The following is a 14290-nucleotide window of genomic DNA, read 5'->3' on the forward strand; positions in this document are numbered from 1 at the left end:
TCAAAGAGTTTTTAGGAGTGTTTGATTTGTCCACAACAGTTTATTTTCTGTAGACAGCACTGCTGCATAACAGTGAGATTTTTCCTTCCCTAGAAAATGGATGCTTCTGGGAACATACTTGCCTAAGTCTGAGATCTGGCTCATATACTTTTGTTAGAAGTTCTAGTTTAAAAAGACTGTCTGTAAAACATTTAATAACAGTTAAAGAAAATCTCTTGAGGTTGCATGGAAATGTTGTTGAAGGACCTATGTTGGAATTAAGTTACCTGCTAAGACTTAATAAAAAGGACCTCGTAGATGTTTTTATTGCTGTTATGAAATTCAGATGGTGTGAGGATTCATCAGACTTGGTATCTACTCATCAAGACAAAATTAATGAGTGATGGGAATTAATTTTTCTTCACTTGACAGGACTTGAACTACCTTCTGCTTTCTTTGAATATAAAAATGTGAAACATGGCAGCAGAGTACTGTGCTCTTAAATTCATTATCTGTTTCAACATATTGTTGGGTTTATCTAATTTATCTATATGGCCTGGCATTTAGGTGACATAGAATAGGAAATTTGTATTTTTCCTATATTTCCTTTGTGTAATTCAGTGTGATTTTTCTGTATTTTGTTCCCATTAACTGGAATAAGGACATCTAGGTTTTTGCCTTGCTGGTTACAAATTTAACAAAATAACTGAACTTCAGGTAACAGCTTCATTCATAATTTTAGGCAAGCTAAGTTTTCAGTACCTAATAGGTTAGCGGAATTGGTGCCAGTGCTTTCAAATGATCACAGCTAACCATTAGTTGAATTACTGTTTAGTTTGATACAATTGCATTTATTCTTTTTGAAGAATGAAATATTGTTGAACTAATGTTTTGGAACTGTTTGTTGGAATTTATTCCAATGTATTGGAAATAATTGTTGAAAAATGAAAAAACTGGCCTCTCTCAGTTCCCTGCAGGTGGGGCTGCCCTGGCTCATGTGTTGAATTTAAAACAAATTCAGCTGATGAGTAATAGTTTAATATAAACTAAGATAAAAATGTAATTTCATCTGTTGGACAGTGGTAAGACAAAGACTAACAAAAAGCTGTGTGACTTCTCTTGTTAATGTTTAAAGCAGCTGCTTGAGAACTGTGGGGTCAGAAAATAAAATGTTTTCATTTCTGTTGTATCTGTGCTCAAAGCCTCAGGGAATTATGTTTCCACAGTGGAAATAAGGACATTCCCTGTCTTAGCATCCTTTTCATGTCATTCTAAAGATCAGACATGGAATCTGTGCTTCACACATTGCTCAGTAAGTTGAGTTAGGATATTGCTCTGAGACCTATTTAGAGACACTGCAACCTATAGTGCACTGAGTACTTACCTAAAGTGCTGTGAAAACCAGAGACTGGCAGGAAAAACATCTGCAACTTTTTGGCATTCTAGTTAGGTAACATTCTGATTCATCTTTGGATTCTTCAAGCACTGTTTGTTCCCTTTTGCATTTTCTGTAGCCTTGGTCCTAGCACAGGTTTGCTTCACGTTGTTTGCACTAACATAGTCAGGTGTAAATGTTTCTGTAATGTTGCAGTTTGGGGTCGCTTTGATTTTGATGGTGAGAAAGTCTTCCCAGGCTCTGCTGACTCAGCCTGCTTGGTGTCTGTCTCCTGGAGAATGCTCTGGGTGTGGCATCAAATGTGTACATGGTGTTCTCACGTGTCTTGGTTTGGAAAGACAGGTGTCTGCTAAGGAAGGCAGGAGCCTCCCTTGAAGATGTTAACCCCCTCCCTCCGAATTATTGTAATTTTGAAATTAAGGGGCTCTCAGGCAAAGATATGGGAATAGGAAAAACAGTTTTTTGCTAGGAAAATTAAAATAAAAATGTAGTAGTACAAAAAAACCAAACAAAAAGAAAACACTGACAGAGTCAGAATACAACCTGATGCCCTGTTGGTCAGGGTGTTGGTAACAGTCCAATCAAATCGTGGCTGCAGTTCTCCTGGAGTGACAGATGTGGTTCTGTTGAAGCAATGATCCTGTAGAAGGGTATAGTTTTCCTCTGAAGGTCCAGTGGTGGTGTAGATGGGTCCAGTCTTCCTCTGGGAAGCCAGTGGAAACAGGCTGTCCTGATGTTCTGACTCTCAGATTTTTATTCAGGTAGGAACGCCTGGCTCCTCCCACTGGGTGGAGCATCTCATAATGGGATGATGTAATTTTATTAGTCATGCAGTGAGCCTTAATGGCCCATTAACAGCAGATATCTCCCTGGAGGGGAGGTGGGTCAGTGGAAGAGATAAAGAACACTGCCCCACTTGGTTTTAATAGATGGTAATAGAATACATACTTTTGGTTACATCTTGCATAGCAACCTAAAACACTACAGAAACAGTTGGTCCAGGCAGTGAATTAGCTGTGTCCCATTATAAACTAATGAGGGTTTGTGCAGAAGTATCACACCAGGGTTTTTTAATGGAAAACCATATGGCTAATGGAAAAGGAAAAATGTAAAAGTCATATGGTGAATGGTTTCTCCTGTCTGAGGAGCTGTCCTGTGTGTTCTAATTCTCCCTCCCGTCTAGGCAAGGTGTTATACAGAGAGGCTTGGTCAGCTACTCAACAAATTCATCAGACCAGGGGTCATAAGCTTTGTGATTGTGCAAATAAGCCAAGTGCATCATCTGTCTTCCATCTTTGCCAGTGTTTCTTTGCTTGAAAATGCATTTAAATTGTGTGATTAGTAAGGACTATTTTATTATTTTTCTATGTTAAATGTACTTAATTAAAGAAATCTTAAGTACCTCATAACATATAACTTTTGCATGAGAGTCATCAGTTCCTTGAAGTATCAGGGGCTTTTGGAAAACATATTAGTGGCAGGACCTAAGGGGTAATTTAATTTTTTCCTCTCCGTTCTTACTTTAATTTAGATGTGCTTAATGTAACGTATTCTTTTTCCATTGAAAAAGATAACGCAAAAATATATTCAGCATTTTGGTCATTAATTTCACATCAGCTGCTGATAAAAACTACTATTATTTCATGATTAGTTTACCTGATTTTGTATTTGATTGCAAGGGGGTTTATGCAAATCCCTGATTCTTATTATTGCTTATAGATGCATCCACATTTTTAGTATTAACTACTGGGCCAATAAGACTCTTTTTGGGTTTTTTTGGTGTTTCTTTCCAATTTGAAATAACTATGTTGGCTCATGGTTTATTTGGTTTCAGCCATAGTTTAATATTTTACTCTAGCATGCTGAAGTACTCCTTTCTCTGTTATATTCCATTTATCTTCTAAAAATCTAATAAGATTGATTTTGTTCCTTGAATTTTTAGTTTCTCTTTTATCCCAAATGCACTGTAAAACTTTACATGTATATATGTGATTTCAGATTTATATAGCAGCATGTCTCATCCACCTCAACATTTTACGCTTTTGCTTTTTTTCATGTCCAGTCCTACTTGCAAATATATTTTGCCGGTAGTTTTGGTTTTTATCTTCCTCATACAAACTCAGCCTCCTTTGTTTCTGGCTCTCTTACTCTGTTGTTTAAGGTAATGTAGGATGTCAATAGAGCAGTATTTATTGTACACATCTTCTTTTTACTTGTTCTTTCACAACCTTTAAATCACGTAATTCTTTATTACTTTGCTTTAACTTGGCTTTTGGAAAGGAGTGATTCCATGTGTATTTCAAGCTGATGCAATATTGATCAGTGATATCTCAACCTCTTCTCTGCCAAGCCTTATTTCAAACAGCAAAACATCTTGATCCCTTTTCCTTCTAGTCATGATAAAAGGAGAATTTTTAGATTTCTCTCTGAAACTGAATCCCCCTGTTAACAGTTGATGTAATACAGCATTTTTCCAGGCTTCCTTCTGTGGTACTTTGTACTGCTCATGGATTTCTAAAATGCAAATTAGGGGCTTGTTGCTACTCATCTGAATTTAAAATATCATATTCCTAGGTGCTTTTTAAAATGTAGATTGTCTCCTCTCGATTTCTACCCTTACCCCCCCCTTCTCAGGCCATGTTGTGTATTGGGTTCTTTTCAGATCTAGTATTTAGGGACTTCTGAGGGAAGCTCATAGAAACCTCCTTGGAACACTTTAGATAAAGTTATACTGAGAAAATTGTCATGATTTTAAAAATCAATGCAGTAATGGGATATGGGATGGGGGGTAGTTCAAGAGGGAATTCTAGGGAATCTCAGGGGATTCAGAGACTGGGTGATATCCATGATAAAACATCACCTGGTCAGGGAGGAGTTAAACAACTTTTTGTGTTTTCCTTAGTTCAAGCTGACATGAGAAGTTGGAAACACCCAACCATCAGATGCCAGGGACACAGGGTAAGCTGGCAGTGGGCTTGAGGGGAGGGATAGGACACCCACCAAGCTTTAAATTAAACATGAAGACCATCCAGTTGTGTTTGACAGCTGGTTGCAGTCTCCCTGTTCTCTTCTGTGAGTTCAAGGTGCTGCAAAAAAAGAAGAGCTTTCATGTTTTGAGGTATCTATCAGTCTTGAAGGACAGACGTGATAGAGCAGATCCTCACATCTTGGTGCTTTTAAACTCTATAGGTCCACGTTATTTGAAGTAGGAGACGTAAATCTTCAAGTCTTGGAATTTCCCTTCCAAGATACCCTAATTAGGGTTTTTTTTTCTTCTGAAAGTCCTGTACCAGGGTTTGAAAGGATGAACGGAACTTGCAGCTTTAGTTTTTAGAGGTGTTTATTCAGTTTCTTATCTCAAGGTCTGCGTGCTGCTTGGTGCGAGCTTAACGCACTGAAAAAACACAGCTGGCAAGCCTCCCAGACAGAAAATTCAAGGTCTTTTAAAGATCTGTAGTCCAATTAACTCTTAAAACGTACTATATTTACAATTTTGTGCCAATAATCACTACCTATTCTAGACATGCAATTTCTGCCTCAAACCCATTCTACCAATGTCTCTGTGCCACCTTCACAGCAGAAGATGGAGTCGAAGAAGAAGAAGAAGAAGAAGAAGAGACACTGCCCAAAATTCTCCATCCTGCTCTCATCAACTTCCATTCTAAAACCCCAAAACTACACATTTTCACCTTGTGACAAACTAAACTACTATTTATTTCAGATCTTTGTTGTTCATAGTTCATCTCTGAGTGTTGGAAGTTTTTCCCATGGACTAAGGTCAAAGGCAGTGCCTTCCTGGGGTCCCAGCCAGGGTCTCAGACGCCCTCAGGGCAGCCCGAGGGGTTCTCCACATACCCTGGACTCCCCCTCCCATTTGAACCAAAACCACCTCTTTGACAGCTTTGTCCATGGATTGTCGAATGCACCGAAGTAGACACAGCACAAGCATCAAAAGGACTACAATACCAATTAATATATATATAACTGTTCTTAAAATTCCCTTCCACATTGGTGAAAGGTCAAATAAATTGAACACACCATCCATCCAAGATCTAGTTTCTTCCCCAAGCTTGTTCATTCTTTCTTCCAATTGCCTTATGCTCTCATGAATAGATTTTGAATGATCTGACAAATTCATACAACACATTCCCTCAAATTCTTCACATCCATGTCCATACACTAATAACAGATAATCTATTGCGGCTCTGTTTTGAAGAGTCGTTCATCTCACACTGTTAACATCAGTTAACCATTCACTCAGTGCGAGAGAGGTAGCATGGGCATGCTTACTCAACCAACAGCCCATTTGATCCAGTTGTTTCAAGGCTGCTCCTGCTGCTGCCTGTGGCAAAAGCAGAGCTGTCACAAATCTCTGGCCTTTTTTTCCATGTACTGACATTGTCATCACAATTGGGATCATATTGACTAACAGATCTTTTTTCTCTACGTTTTTGTTCTTTTATCAATGTCATGTTGGGCGTTAGCAAAGAAAATCTCCCAGTGCTGCATGGACTGCCTTTGACATTTGCAGGGATGGCAGTCCAAAGTCTGTCCCCACAAGTGAAAAAGATCCCTCGTGGCAATTGCAATGGAACCTGGTTGGATGGTTTGACTGTCATCTTTGTGTGATTATACCGAGATGTTGCATTTTTATAAATGATATGATTTGGAGTGACATCTATCATCTTGTTCTTGCTTTGTTTCAACCCAGAAAAAAACAAATATTATACAAAAATCCATCTTCACTGATCCAAGGATTTCCAGTTCCCGAGGTTCATAAGGAGCTTCAGGGAGAAATTTGGTCCAGACACCCCATCTATCTACTGGGTTCAAAATGAACTGCAAAAGTTTTGGAGCAATGTTGTCTGGAATTGGCCATTTGTCCTCTGGCAAACCTACTAAACATGTTGAGAATGGCCTCTTTGACTTTGAATGAGTCAAACAAATGGTGTCCAAGCCTGACGCATTGTCTAGAGTTTCCCAAACATTTTCCTTTGATTGATTCACTGGCAAAACCGCGCATTGCTTAAGGCAGTCAGTGAGATAACAAGGCACAAGTATAATACTTGATTGAACTTCATGTTCAAAGGCCTTATTTCCCATGGCAATCTCTGAAATGCAACACCACACCACATTTTATCACAAAAAGAAAAAGAAACTCACGCCCCAGAGTCTTTGCACGTAGAATGAAGAGATGACTGCAGTCTTGACACTGGTTCACGTCTGCGTGCTCATTTCTCTGTTTCCAGGGTCAGCGTCTGCTTGCTTCTAGACTCAGTAGGGCTTCACGCGTCTTGCTGAACCCACTTCAGTCCTGGTCCTGTGGAGAAACAATCATAACCCTTGCCCCAAGTTATTAATTGGAATGGTCCTTCAATTTGCCCTGTCTCTGGGTTTCTGGTCAAAACTAAAGGATTTTCCTTCAATTTTGCCTGTGTGCTGTTCAAGAAATGCCTGATGATTGGTAGAGTAGGTTCTACAAAAGAGCCATTCAAAAAATTTAAAACATATAAAGCTTTGTTCAACTGTATCTGAGGCGTCGCCTCTGTCTCTCCCCTTTTCTGTTTATTCAAAAGGGATTTCAGAGTTTGGTGTGTCCTTTCAATGATTGCTTGACCTGTGGGAGAATGGGGAATGCCATAGGTGTGATTAACACCCCACTTTTTCAAAAATTTGTCAAGTATTTTTCCCCTATAAGTTGGACCATTGTCTGTTTTTATTTCTTGAGGTACACCAAATGATGCAAATGCTTGCAAAAAATGTCGACAAGCATGTTGTGCTGTTTCACCTGTGTGCAGAGCCGAAAACTGCACCTGAAAAGGTGTCCACTGAAACGTGGACATTTTTGAGTTTCCTGAAAGGTGGGTACTTTGTGACATCAGCTTGCCATAACTGCAGACTCTGCAATCTTCTTGGATTGCCTGCCCCTGTGGAAGCAGGAGGTTGCTCGAGCTGACAGTCTGGACAAGCACTTATGATTTCCCTCATTTGACTCTTAGAGATGCGAAAGGTTTCTTTCAGTGCCTGTGCAATTTGATGGAAGAATGCATGACTCAACCTTGCCTGTTCAAAGATGTTTGGCAGAGTGTTTGAAATTGGCATGGTTAATTCATCTGCGCGCGCATTACCTTCTGCTAAAAATCCTGGAAGAGAGGAGTGTGCTCTAATGTGAGAGAGAAAGTATTCATGTTCCCTTCGCTGCAATAATGTATTTTAGTGAAGGAGAGTCATGTAGCATCTGGATTTTAATGATGTCTGAAAGTCATCGTTTTGAGCACAGAAGAGGGGTTCCTCCTTTGAGGAAAGCTGTGCATTCTTCATGTTTTTTTATGTTACACTGAAACTATCTTTTAAAAATACAGCATTTTTACTTTACAAATTGTAAATATGCTAATAATTATAGACTAAAAAATAACATTTAAGAACTTCTCTTAGGAGATTGAAACTTATAAGAAATTTGTTTTCATAAGGTGTGCTTGGTTTTTAGCAATTATAACTCACTTCTAGTTTTGTAAGAGAGACTGTAAAGAATTCAGGACATGCTTTAATGTTATTGTAGAAAATAAAGGTGGACTGAGGTGGAAAGCATTTTGGCTGACAAAATTGACAAGGAGCTTTGGAAAAAATAAGGAATGGCAGTGAATGAACTATGTTTTGCTTCATCAAATACACTAGGGAAGTCCATTGAATTATTTTGGAAGGAATATTTTTAACTTCTTATTGATGTCATTTAAAGGGTCATGGATTCAGTAGTCACATTTTTGTAAGACTATTTTTCTAAAATAACCATCTATGATTTCTCTAAATGTAAAAATAGAGAAAAATATTCACAATTTTCTTTGAATACTTAGTGGAGAGTTCATATGATAAACAAGATAAAAGAGAATTCTTTTTTGAAAGAGGTTTTCAGATTGTAATAAAATTTGCTGTATGCAGTCTAAGAGGTCAATATCTAAATTGCATAATCTTGCTTGGGGAATTTAGCAAGTGGTGACAAATGAAAAATAATGTTAGATAGGAAATACTGAGAAGAAAATGTAAAATGTATTGTTTCATTACATAATCTCTCATCATGTATTTAGTTTTATCAGAGTAAAATAAATGGTGCTTTTGACATGTAATTAGAAAAGAGTCGTTTATATATTAAAGTATAGGGATGTTGTAGACAGACTGATGTGTCTTAGTAGCAACTTGGGCAAACCTGTATATAGGTGAATAATCTGTAAGTTTAAACCAAAATAATTTGCAGATCTATATAATTTTCAGTATAACCTGCTGTGGTGCATTTGGATGAGTTTTCTGTCCTTCCTTAATAACTGAGCAGAAGCCGTAGCTTTCTTGGGGATTAGTGGCAGATAGAATAGATGGAGCTGAACAGGATGTACTTGTGTGCCAGACTGGGCCAGGGCTTCAGTTGTCTTCTGCTCCCACTTGGTGGCTGTGGAATATGTTCAGCACTTTGACTTCAAGTTTTGTGCAGTTGAGTCATTCTTACCAAGAGATAGAAATGTGATCTGATTTTTATGTGATAATAGGTAAGAAAGACGAGTGCTGGCAAGGCAGCATTTAGGCTCCAACTAAGATGTTCTATCTGGATACTAAAAAAATATGGCAATATCCATCAAGTGAATGTTCCAAGTCTTCTGATTACCATTTCCTTCTGTTTAGGGGCTCATACTGATGTTTGTGGTTTGGATTTTGAGAAGAAAAATCCTTCAGCGGGGTCTGTGCATGTTCTTTAAACAAGTCTGCTGAAATATGTTTGTGGTTCAAGCAGGGGTGGGTGCTACATATTAAAGGAAAAAAAGGAGGATGCTCCTGTGAGTAGGAAAGTTGTTGGTGACTGAATAGAGCTGATTGTTAGATGTAGTTGTCAGATACAGTTTAACTAGATCACATTGGAAGCAATCTTAATCTTGCAGAATTGATCTGTCTCCTGTGTAGAACTGTGAGTTGTGCAAAGGACAGTGCCCAGAGACTAGGGTCAGCTCTGTGTAGCATTCACAGCTCAGCTGACATTTGCAAAGGAATTTGTCAGGCCTCTTTGGTATGTCTGTATTAAAAAATGTGTTCTTATATTCTTAATGGTCTGTAAATACTTGATATGGGATGTTGTCAGTGGGAATGATTTCCTCTAAACTGGAGGCTGCTTTTAGCTGCAGGTCTAAAAATATTCTGTAATGACATAAAATTGTAGATTTGTTTCACTGAAGGCAAAATACTTTTCAGTTTTCAAGCTTGATGTTAATGTTATAACCCAATGGATGAATTTTTTTCTGAAGTCAACAGGCATCAATTAATAAAGCACAGAGAGAGGTATTATTTGGGTACACTGGCATACTATCAATTTACATTGGAGTTGTGCATCTTAAAATAATAAATTATTAGCATATTTCATGGGTGAAAACACTTTGCAGTTTCAGTGTAGTTTAAATGAATGTTATTTTCAGTGAAGGTGAAGATGTGTATCTGAGGACACATTTTAGGTCTGAAAGTAGAAGTTGTAAGAAACACTAAACCTTCTTATGTTATAAAGATGCCGAGCTGTGTGACATATAAAAAAGTAATGTTTTCAAGATCTGCAGTTGCATGTTTGTAATAAACGGGGAAAAAGTGCTATTTTCATTTCTGATCAAAATTCAGAAAATACATGTTGTGGTTTTTCTTGTCTGGTTTTGGTGGGTTATGGGGGTTTTTTATTTGATTTGGGTTTTTTATAAAATTGTGGAGAATCTTATTAAATGATGTTTTCTGACTTCTAAAGCAGATTTAGAAGAAAATATCAATGAACATGAATTGGAGCCTTCACCTCCCAAAGGAAAAAGGAGGGGTCATAAGGGAAAGCCAAGAAAAACAAATTTAAAAGGGCAATCAGAAGACACTAGATCTACGTCCTCACATGGCACAGATGAAATAGAAAGCAGTTCCTATGTAAGTAGTAAATATGCTAAACTTCTTAGAAGACACAATTGCATATTTCTTCTCTGAAATATAAGTTTTATTAAAATTTGCATTTGTCTGAGCCTCCAGCTGGTGGCCACAGGCTTTTAAAATTGCAACCTTATTTGTATCCCAGCAGTATATTTTAGTAAAATGTTTTTCTTTCAGAGAGACAGGTCTCCCCACAGAAGCAGCCCCAGTGATACAAAACCTAAATGTGGATTCTGTCATGCAGGTGAAGAGGAAAATGAAGCTAGAGGAAAGCTTCATATATTTAATGCCAAAAAGGCTGCAGCACACTATAAGTGCATGGTGAGTAACAGTATTGTTGTTAACCAGTCTATTCTGTGAATTGTGTCTGAATTGCTATTATGGATTTTAATACAGTACCCTCACATGTAATTATGCTGAGTATTATCTGTATACTGATGATCTCCTTAAGTACTGAGGTGTTGCAAAGTGAACAATTAATTTATTTTCACTGCAGGCGATATGAATAAAAGTTGACTTCATGCTAAGAGATGGAATTAGCTCAGGGAGACTATTTAGCTTATTAAAAATGCTCCCTTAGCATGTAAATGCATATGAAGTATTTAAAAAGGAAAACAGAAAACAATTTTAATTAAAAGAATCCCATCTAAGAATTAAACAGCTTCACAGGCATTCAGGCACAATCTGAGAAGAATCCATGAACTTCATTCATTTTCTGACCTGTGGATTCAGGCCGTGTGACTTAAGTAGAGTGTGGGATATGGAAGTTCTAGAAAGCTCTTGCCTTTAGATGATCATGTTTATAGAACTGTCAGCCTGAACAGGATCTAATTGCAATGAACATGAGCAGACAGTGCCATCTTTCATATCACTCATTCTATGAGTGAGGTAGGGCTTTGGGTAACAAACTGCACTGGTTCATGTTGTACCTCAAAATTAATAAATAGTCCAGGCAATCTGTGGAGTTACTCATTGACTTTCTGTACCTAGCCTCACTAAACAGAGCTGGTGTGTGCCAGCAGCTTCAAGTCTTACTCTAGCAAAGCTCCTTGGTACTTTGTCTACCCAAACTTCAGTTTTAAGGCAGTTAAAGCTGAATATTACCAGGATGATGATGGAAGGGGTGGTACTTCTGTCCTCCGTTTTAATCCCTCAGGACTTCACAGCTATATTGACATCAGGGTTGAACCTGAATTACATATATGTCACAGGGAAGGAAATGGAATATTCCTAAAAAGTTGAGTAGTGTAATTGATAATATTGACCATTTGCTACTTTATGTTTTCATCCTATCATTATTTCTCATCTACTCCTCTGTCTTTTAAAATATATTTCTCCAAGGCAACAACAACTCTAGTTAAAGCAGTCAAGTGGGGATCAGGAATACTTTAATTGCTCAGCAAGGGTTTTTCCTAGTTTGTTGGTAAAGCACATGCTGTCTGAGATCACAAAACAGGATGTTCAGTGCTCAGTTATTCCTGTAAAGAAAAATTTTCCAATTATCTTGGTGACCTGACATTACTTTGACTTGCTTGTTTTACAGTTGTTCTCTTCTGGTACTGTCCAGCTAACAACAACTTCAAGGGCAGAATTTGGTGATTTTGATATCAAAACTGTGCTTCAAGAAATCAAGAGAGGAAAAAGAATGGTATGCACCTGCAGAATGTGGTGAATGTGTTAGTGATTCTGCTAAGGTCTGTGTAGCTCTGCCTCCTTACTTTTATGGAGCAATCTTCTCCATCTCTTTCTAAACACAAAATTAAAATATATTGTTACTTGTGGGAAGGGCAGCCACATAGGAATCACCTTAATATTCGTGGTGTTTGGGCATGTGATATTTGGGATTCTTTATGACAATGTGCATAATTATTATCATAGTGATGCCTTGGAAGACACCTGAAACAGAGACTGGACAGAGCTAGAGAATAAAGTAGGCATTTATTGAAAGGCCTCCAGGATCCACCTTGGGCAGGACAGGAACCAGACCATGGCTGCACCCAGGGTGGACTAAGAATGGTCACAAAAAGGCTGACCTGTCACACGATCTTACATTTTTATAAGTTTTGGTCCATTTGCATATTAGGATTTAAGTGTCCAATTATAGCTTCAGGTTGTGAAGTCTCATCCTTCTTGTTCCTCCCTTCAGTCCACCGTTGTTTATGCTTTTGGGCCTGAAAGTTGTCCTTGGTCCTCAGCAGGAAAGGATTTGTTTTGTCTACCTGCTCTGTGATGAGAGCTTACTAGCACTTAATATGAGGCTCAGAAGTACACCTAAGCAGCACAGAATCTGAAAACATGAAAGCTAAAGCTTAAGGCATCAATAGAATCATATGATTCATGTTAGCCATGCTGTAACTACAGGAGAGTAACAGCTTTGGACCTGTGTTACTACAAAGACACTATGTGAAACTGCACATAAAATTAGAGAATATGCAGTTCTTGCAGTGAATATCATTGTTTCCAGCTGTTTTGGTGTTTTAGTAGGAAAACGTATTAAGATCTCAGAGATGTGAATGCTGGTAAAACATCACACTATTTTATTAAAACTCAGGATGTTTTTGAAGTGCTAAGAAATTTATGAGGGATCAGAGAGAATAAAAAACTAGCAATATTGTTCCTCGGAAAAAATAATTTAAGACTTTATATATTAGCATACTAACTTCAGCAGCAATAAAATGGCCTTGGAAATGCAATAACATGTTTTGCAATCATGTAGCAATTTTCTGTGCAACAGGCAGGTAAATCCTAGCATTCAAATTTTAGTGAGTTGGTATCTTATAGTTTCTGGTCTACCATGTCTTTGATTAACTTTTCATTGGAAGGATGATCTCCCAGAGGAATTACTCTGTTCCAAAATGTTAGCCATAAATATGAGGAACACTAAACTGAATACTAAGAGACAGAAGACTGAGATGCTGAACACTGCTATTCTCTTCTTTCCCCTGCACAGAAATGCACACTCTGCAGCCAGCCTGGTGCTACTATTGGGTGTGAAATCAAAGCCTGCATAAAAACATACCATTACCACTGTGGAGTAGAAGACAAAGCTAAATACATTGAGAATATGTCACGAGGAATTTATAAGTAAGGACCTATGTAATTGTTGAATCTATTATGAAAGTAAAGATATTTTATGACACTTTTTCTGCCTAACTTGGCTAGTCAATGTGTTCTTTAAAAAGAGGATATTATTTAACTTAAAATGATATTTTAAAGTAGTCATTGACTTTACAAAACATTTCAGTTACTCTGCTAATTTAACATTTCTGTAGTGTTGTAAACAGGAGAAATGAGAAAATTATTTGACTTGTATTATATTTTCCTTCTCCAGTCATCTATAATTTAGATCAAGAAAATTGATGTCATGATTCCTTCAAATTGATGTGTTTGTAGCTTCTTTCTGGGGCTTTTTGGACCTCACAACTTTCCATCCTTCCTGAAGAGCTGTGGCTTGGCTGCAGCTGAGCTGCCACGCTGTGCCCACAAGACAGCATTCGCCGAGCAGTTCGGTGGCAGTTCTGCAAAACTGGGATTGGTCCGTTTTGTTGGCTACTCTTGAACCTTGTTTTCCTTCTCAGTTTAATTGGTGCTTGACTGAAGGCTGTGAATGACTTAAGAGTTTGCAACTGACTTGTAGCACATCTCAAAACTAATTGAGAGATAAGTCAGGTTTTGAGGGATATTTTCAGTGTAAATCCTCACTGCTCCTTTTATTGTGCCAGACTCTATTGTAAAAACCATAGTGGAAATGATGAAAGAGATGAAGAGGATGAAGAAAGAGAAAGCAAAAGCCGTGGCAAATCAGGCACTGACCATAATGACATTCCTCAGCAGCAGCTCAATGGAAACTAGGTATGGAAGTTACTCCTGACAGATGTTACCAAGACTGAAACGCAATATACAATTAATGTAGTTTACTGCGGTGAAGTATTTAAATCTAGTGTATGCAGAGTACTTTTTATTGGCATACTGTAGAAGAATGGG

At 37.9% G+C, this 14290-nt stretch overlaps 1 protein-coding gene across 4 annotated transcripts in view; it reads left to right on the forward strand.

The window, feature by feature from the left end:
- The window catches only part of LOC134565248 (PHD finger protein 6-like), a 30037-nt gene that overhangs the window by 11588 nt on the left and 4159 nt on the right, over positions 1-14290 (forward strand). For 2 of the 4 annotated variants that reach the window (XM_063424753.1, XM_063424752.1), the window contains 7 exons: positions 4278-4333; positions 7104-7236; positions 10143-10306; positions 10484-10627; positions 11850-11954; positions 13257-13390; positions 14029-14158. In XM_063424753.1, coding sequence (XP_063280823.1) covers positions 4278-4333; positions 7104-7236; positions 10143-10306; positions 10484-10627; positions 11850-11954; positions 13257-13390; positions 14029-14158 — 866 coding nt within the window. Of the gene's footprint in view, positions 1-4277; positions 4334-7103; positions 7237-10139; positions 10307-10483; positions 10628-11849; positions 11955-13256; positions 13391-14028; positions 14159-14290 lie in introns of all 4 variants that reach the window. The other 2 variants (XM_063424754.1, XM_063424755.1) reach the window with 2 other exon arrangements.

Source organism: Prinia subflava, assembly GCF_021018805.1.
Source record: "Prinia subflava isolate CZ2003 ecotype Zambia chromosome W unlocalized genomic scaffold, Cam_Psub_1.2 scaffold_43_NEW, whole genome shotgun sequence".
Lineage (NCBI taxonomy): Eukaryota > Metazoa > Chordata > Aves > Passeriformes > Cisticolidae > Prinia > Prinia subflava.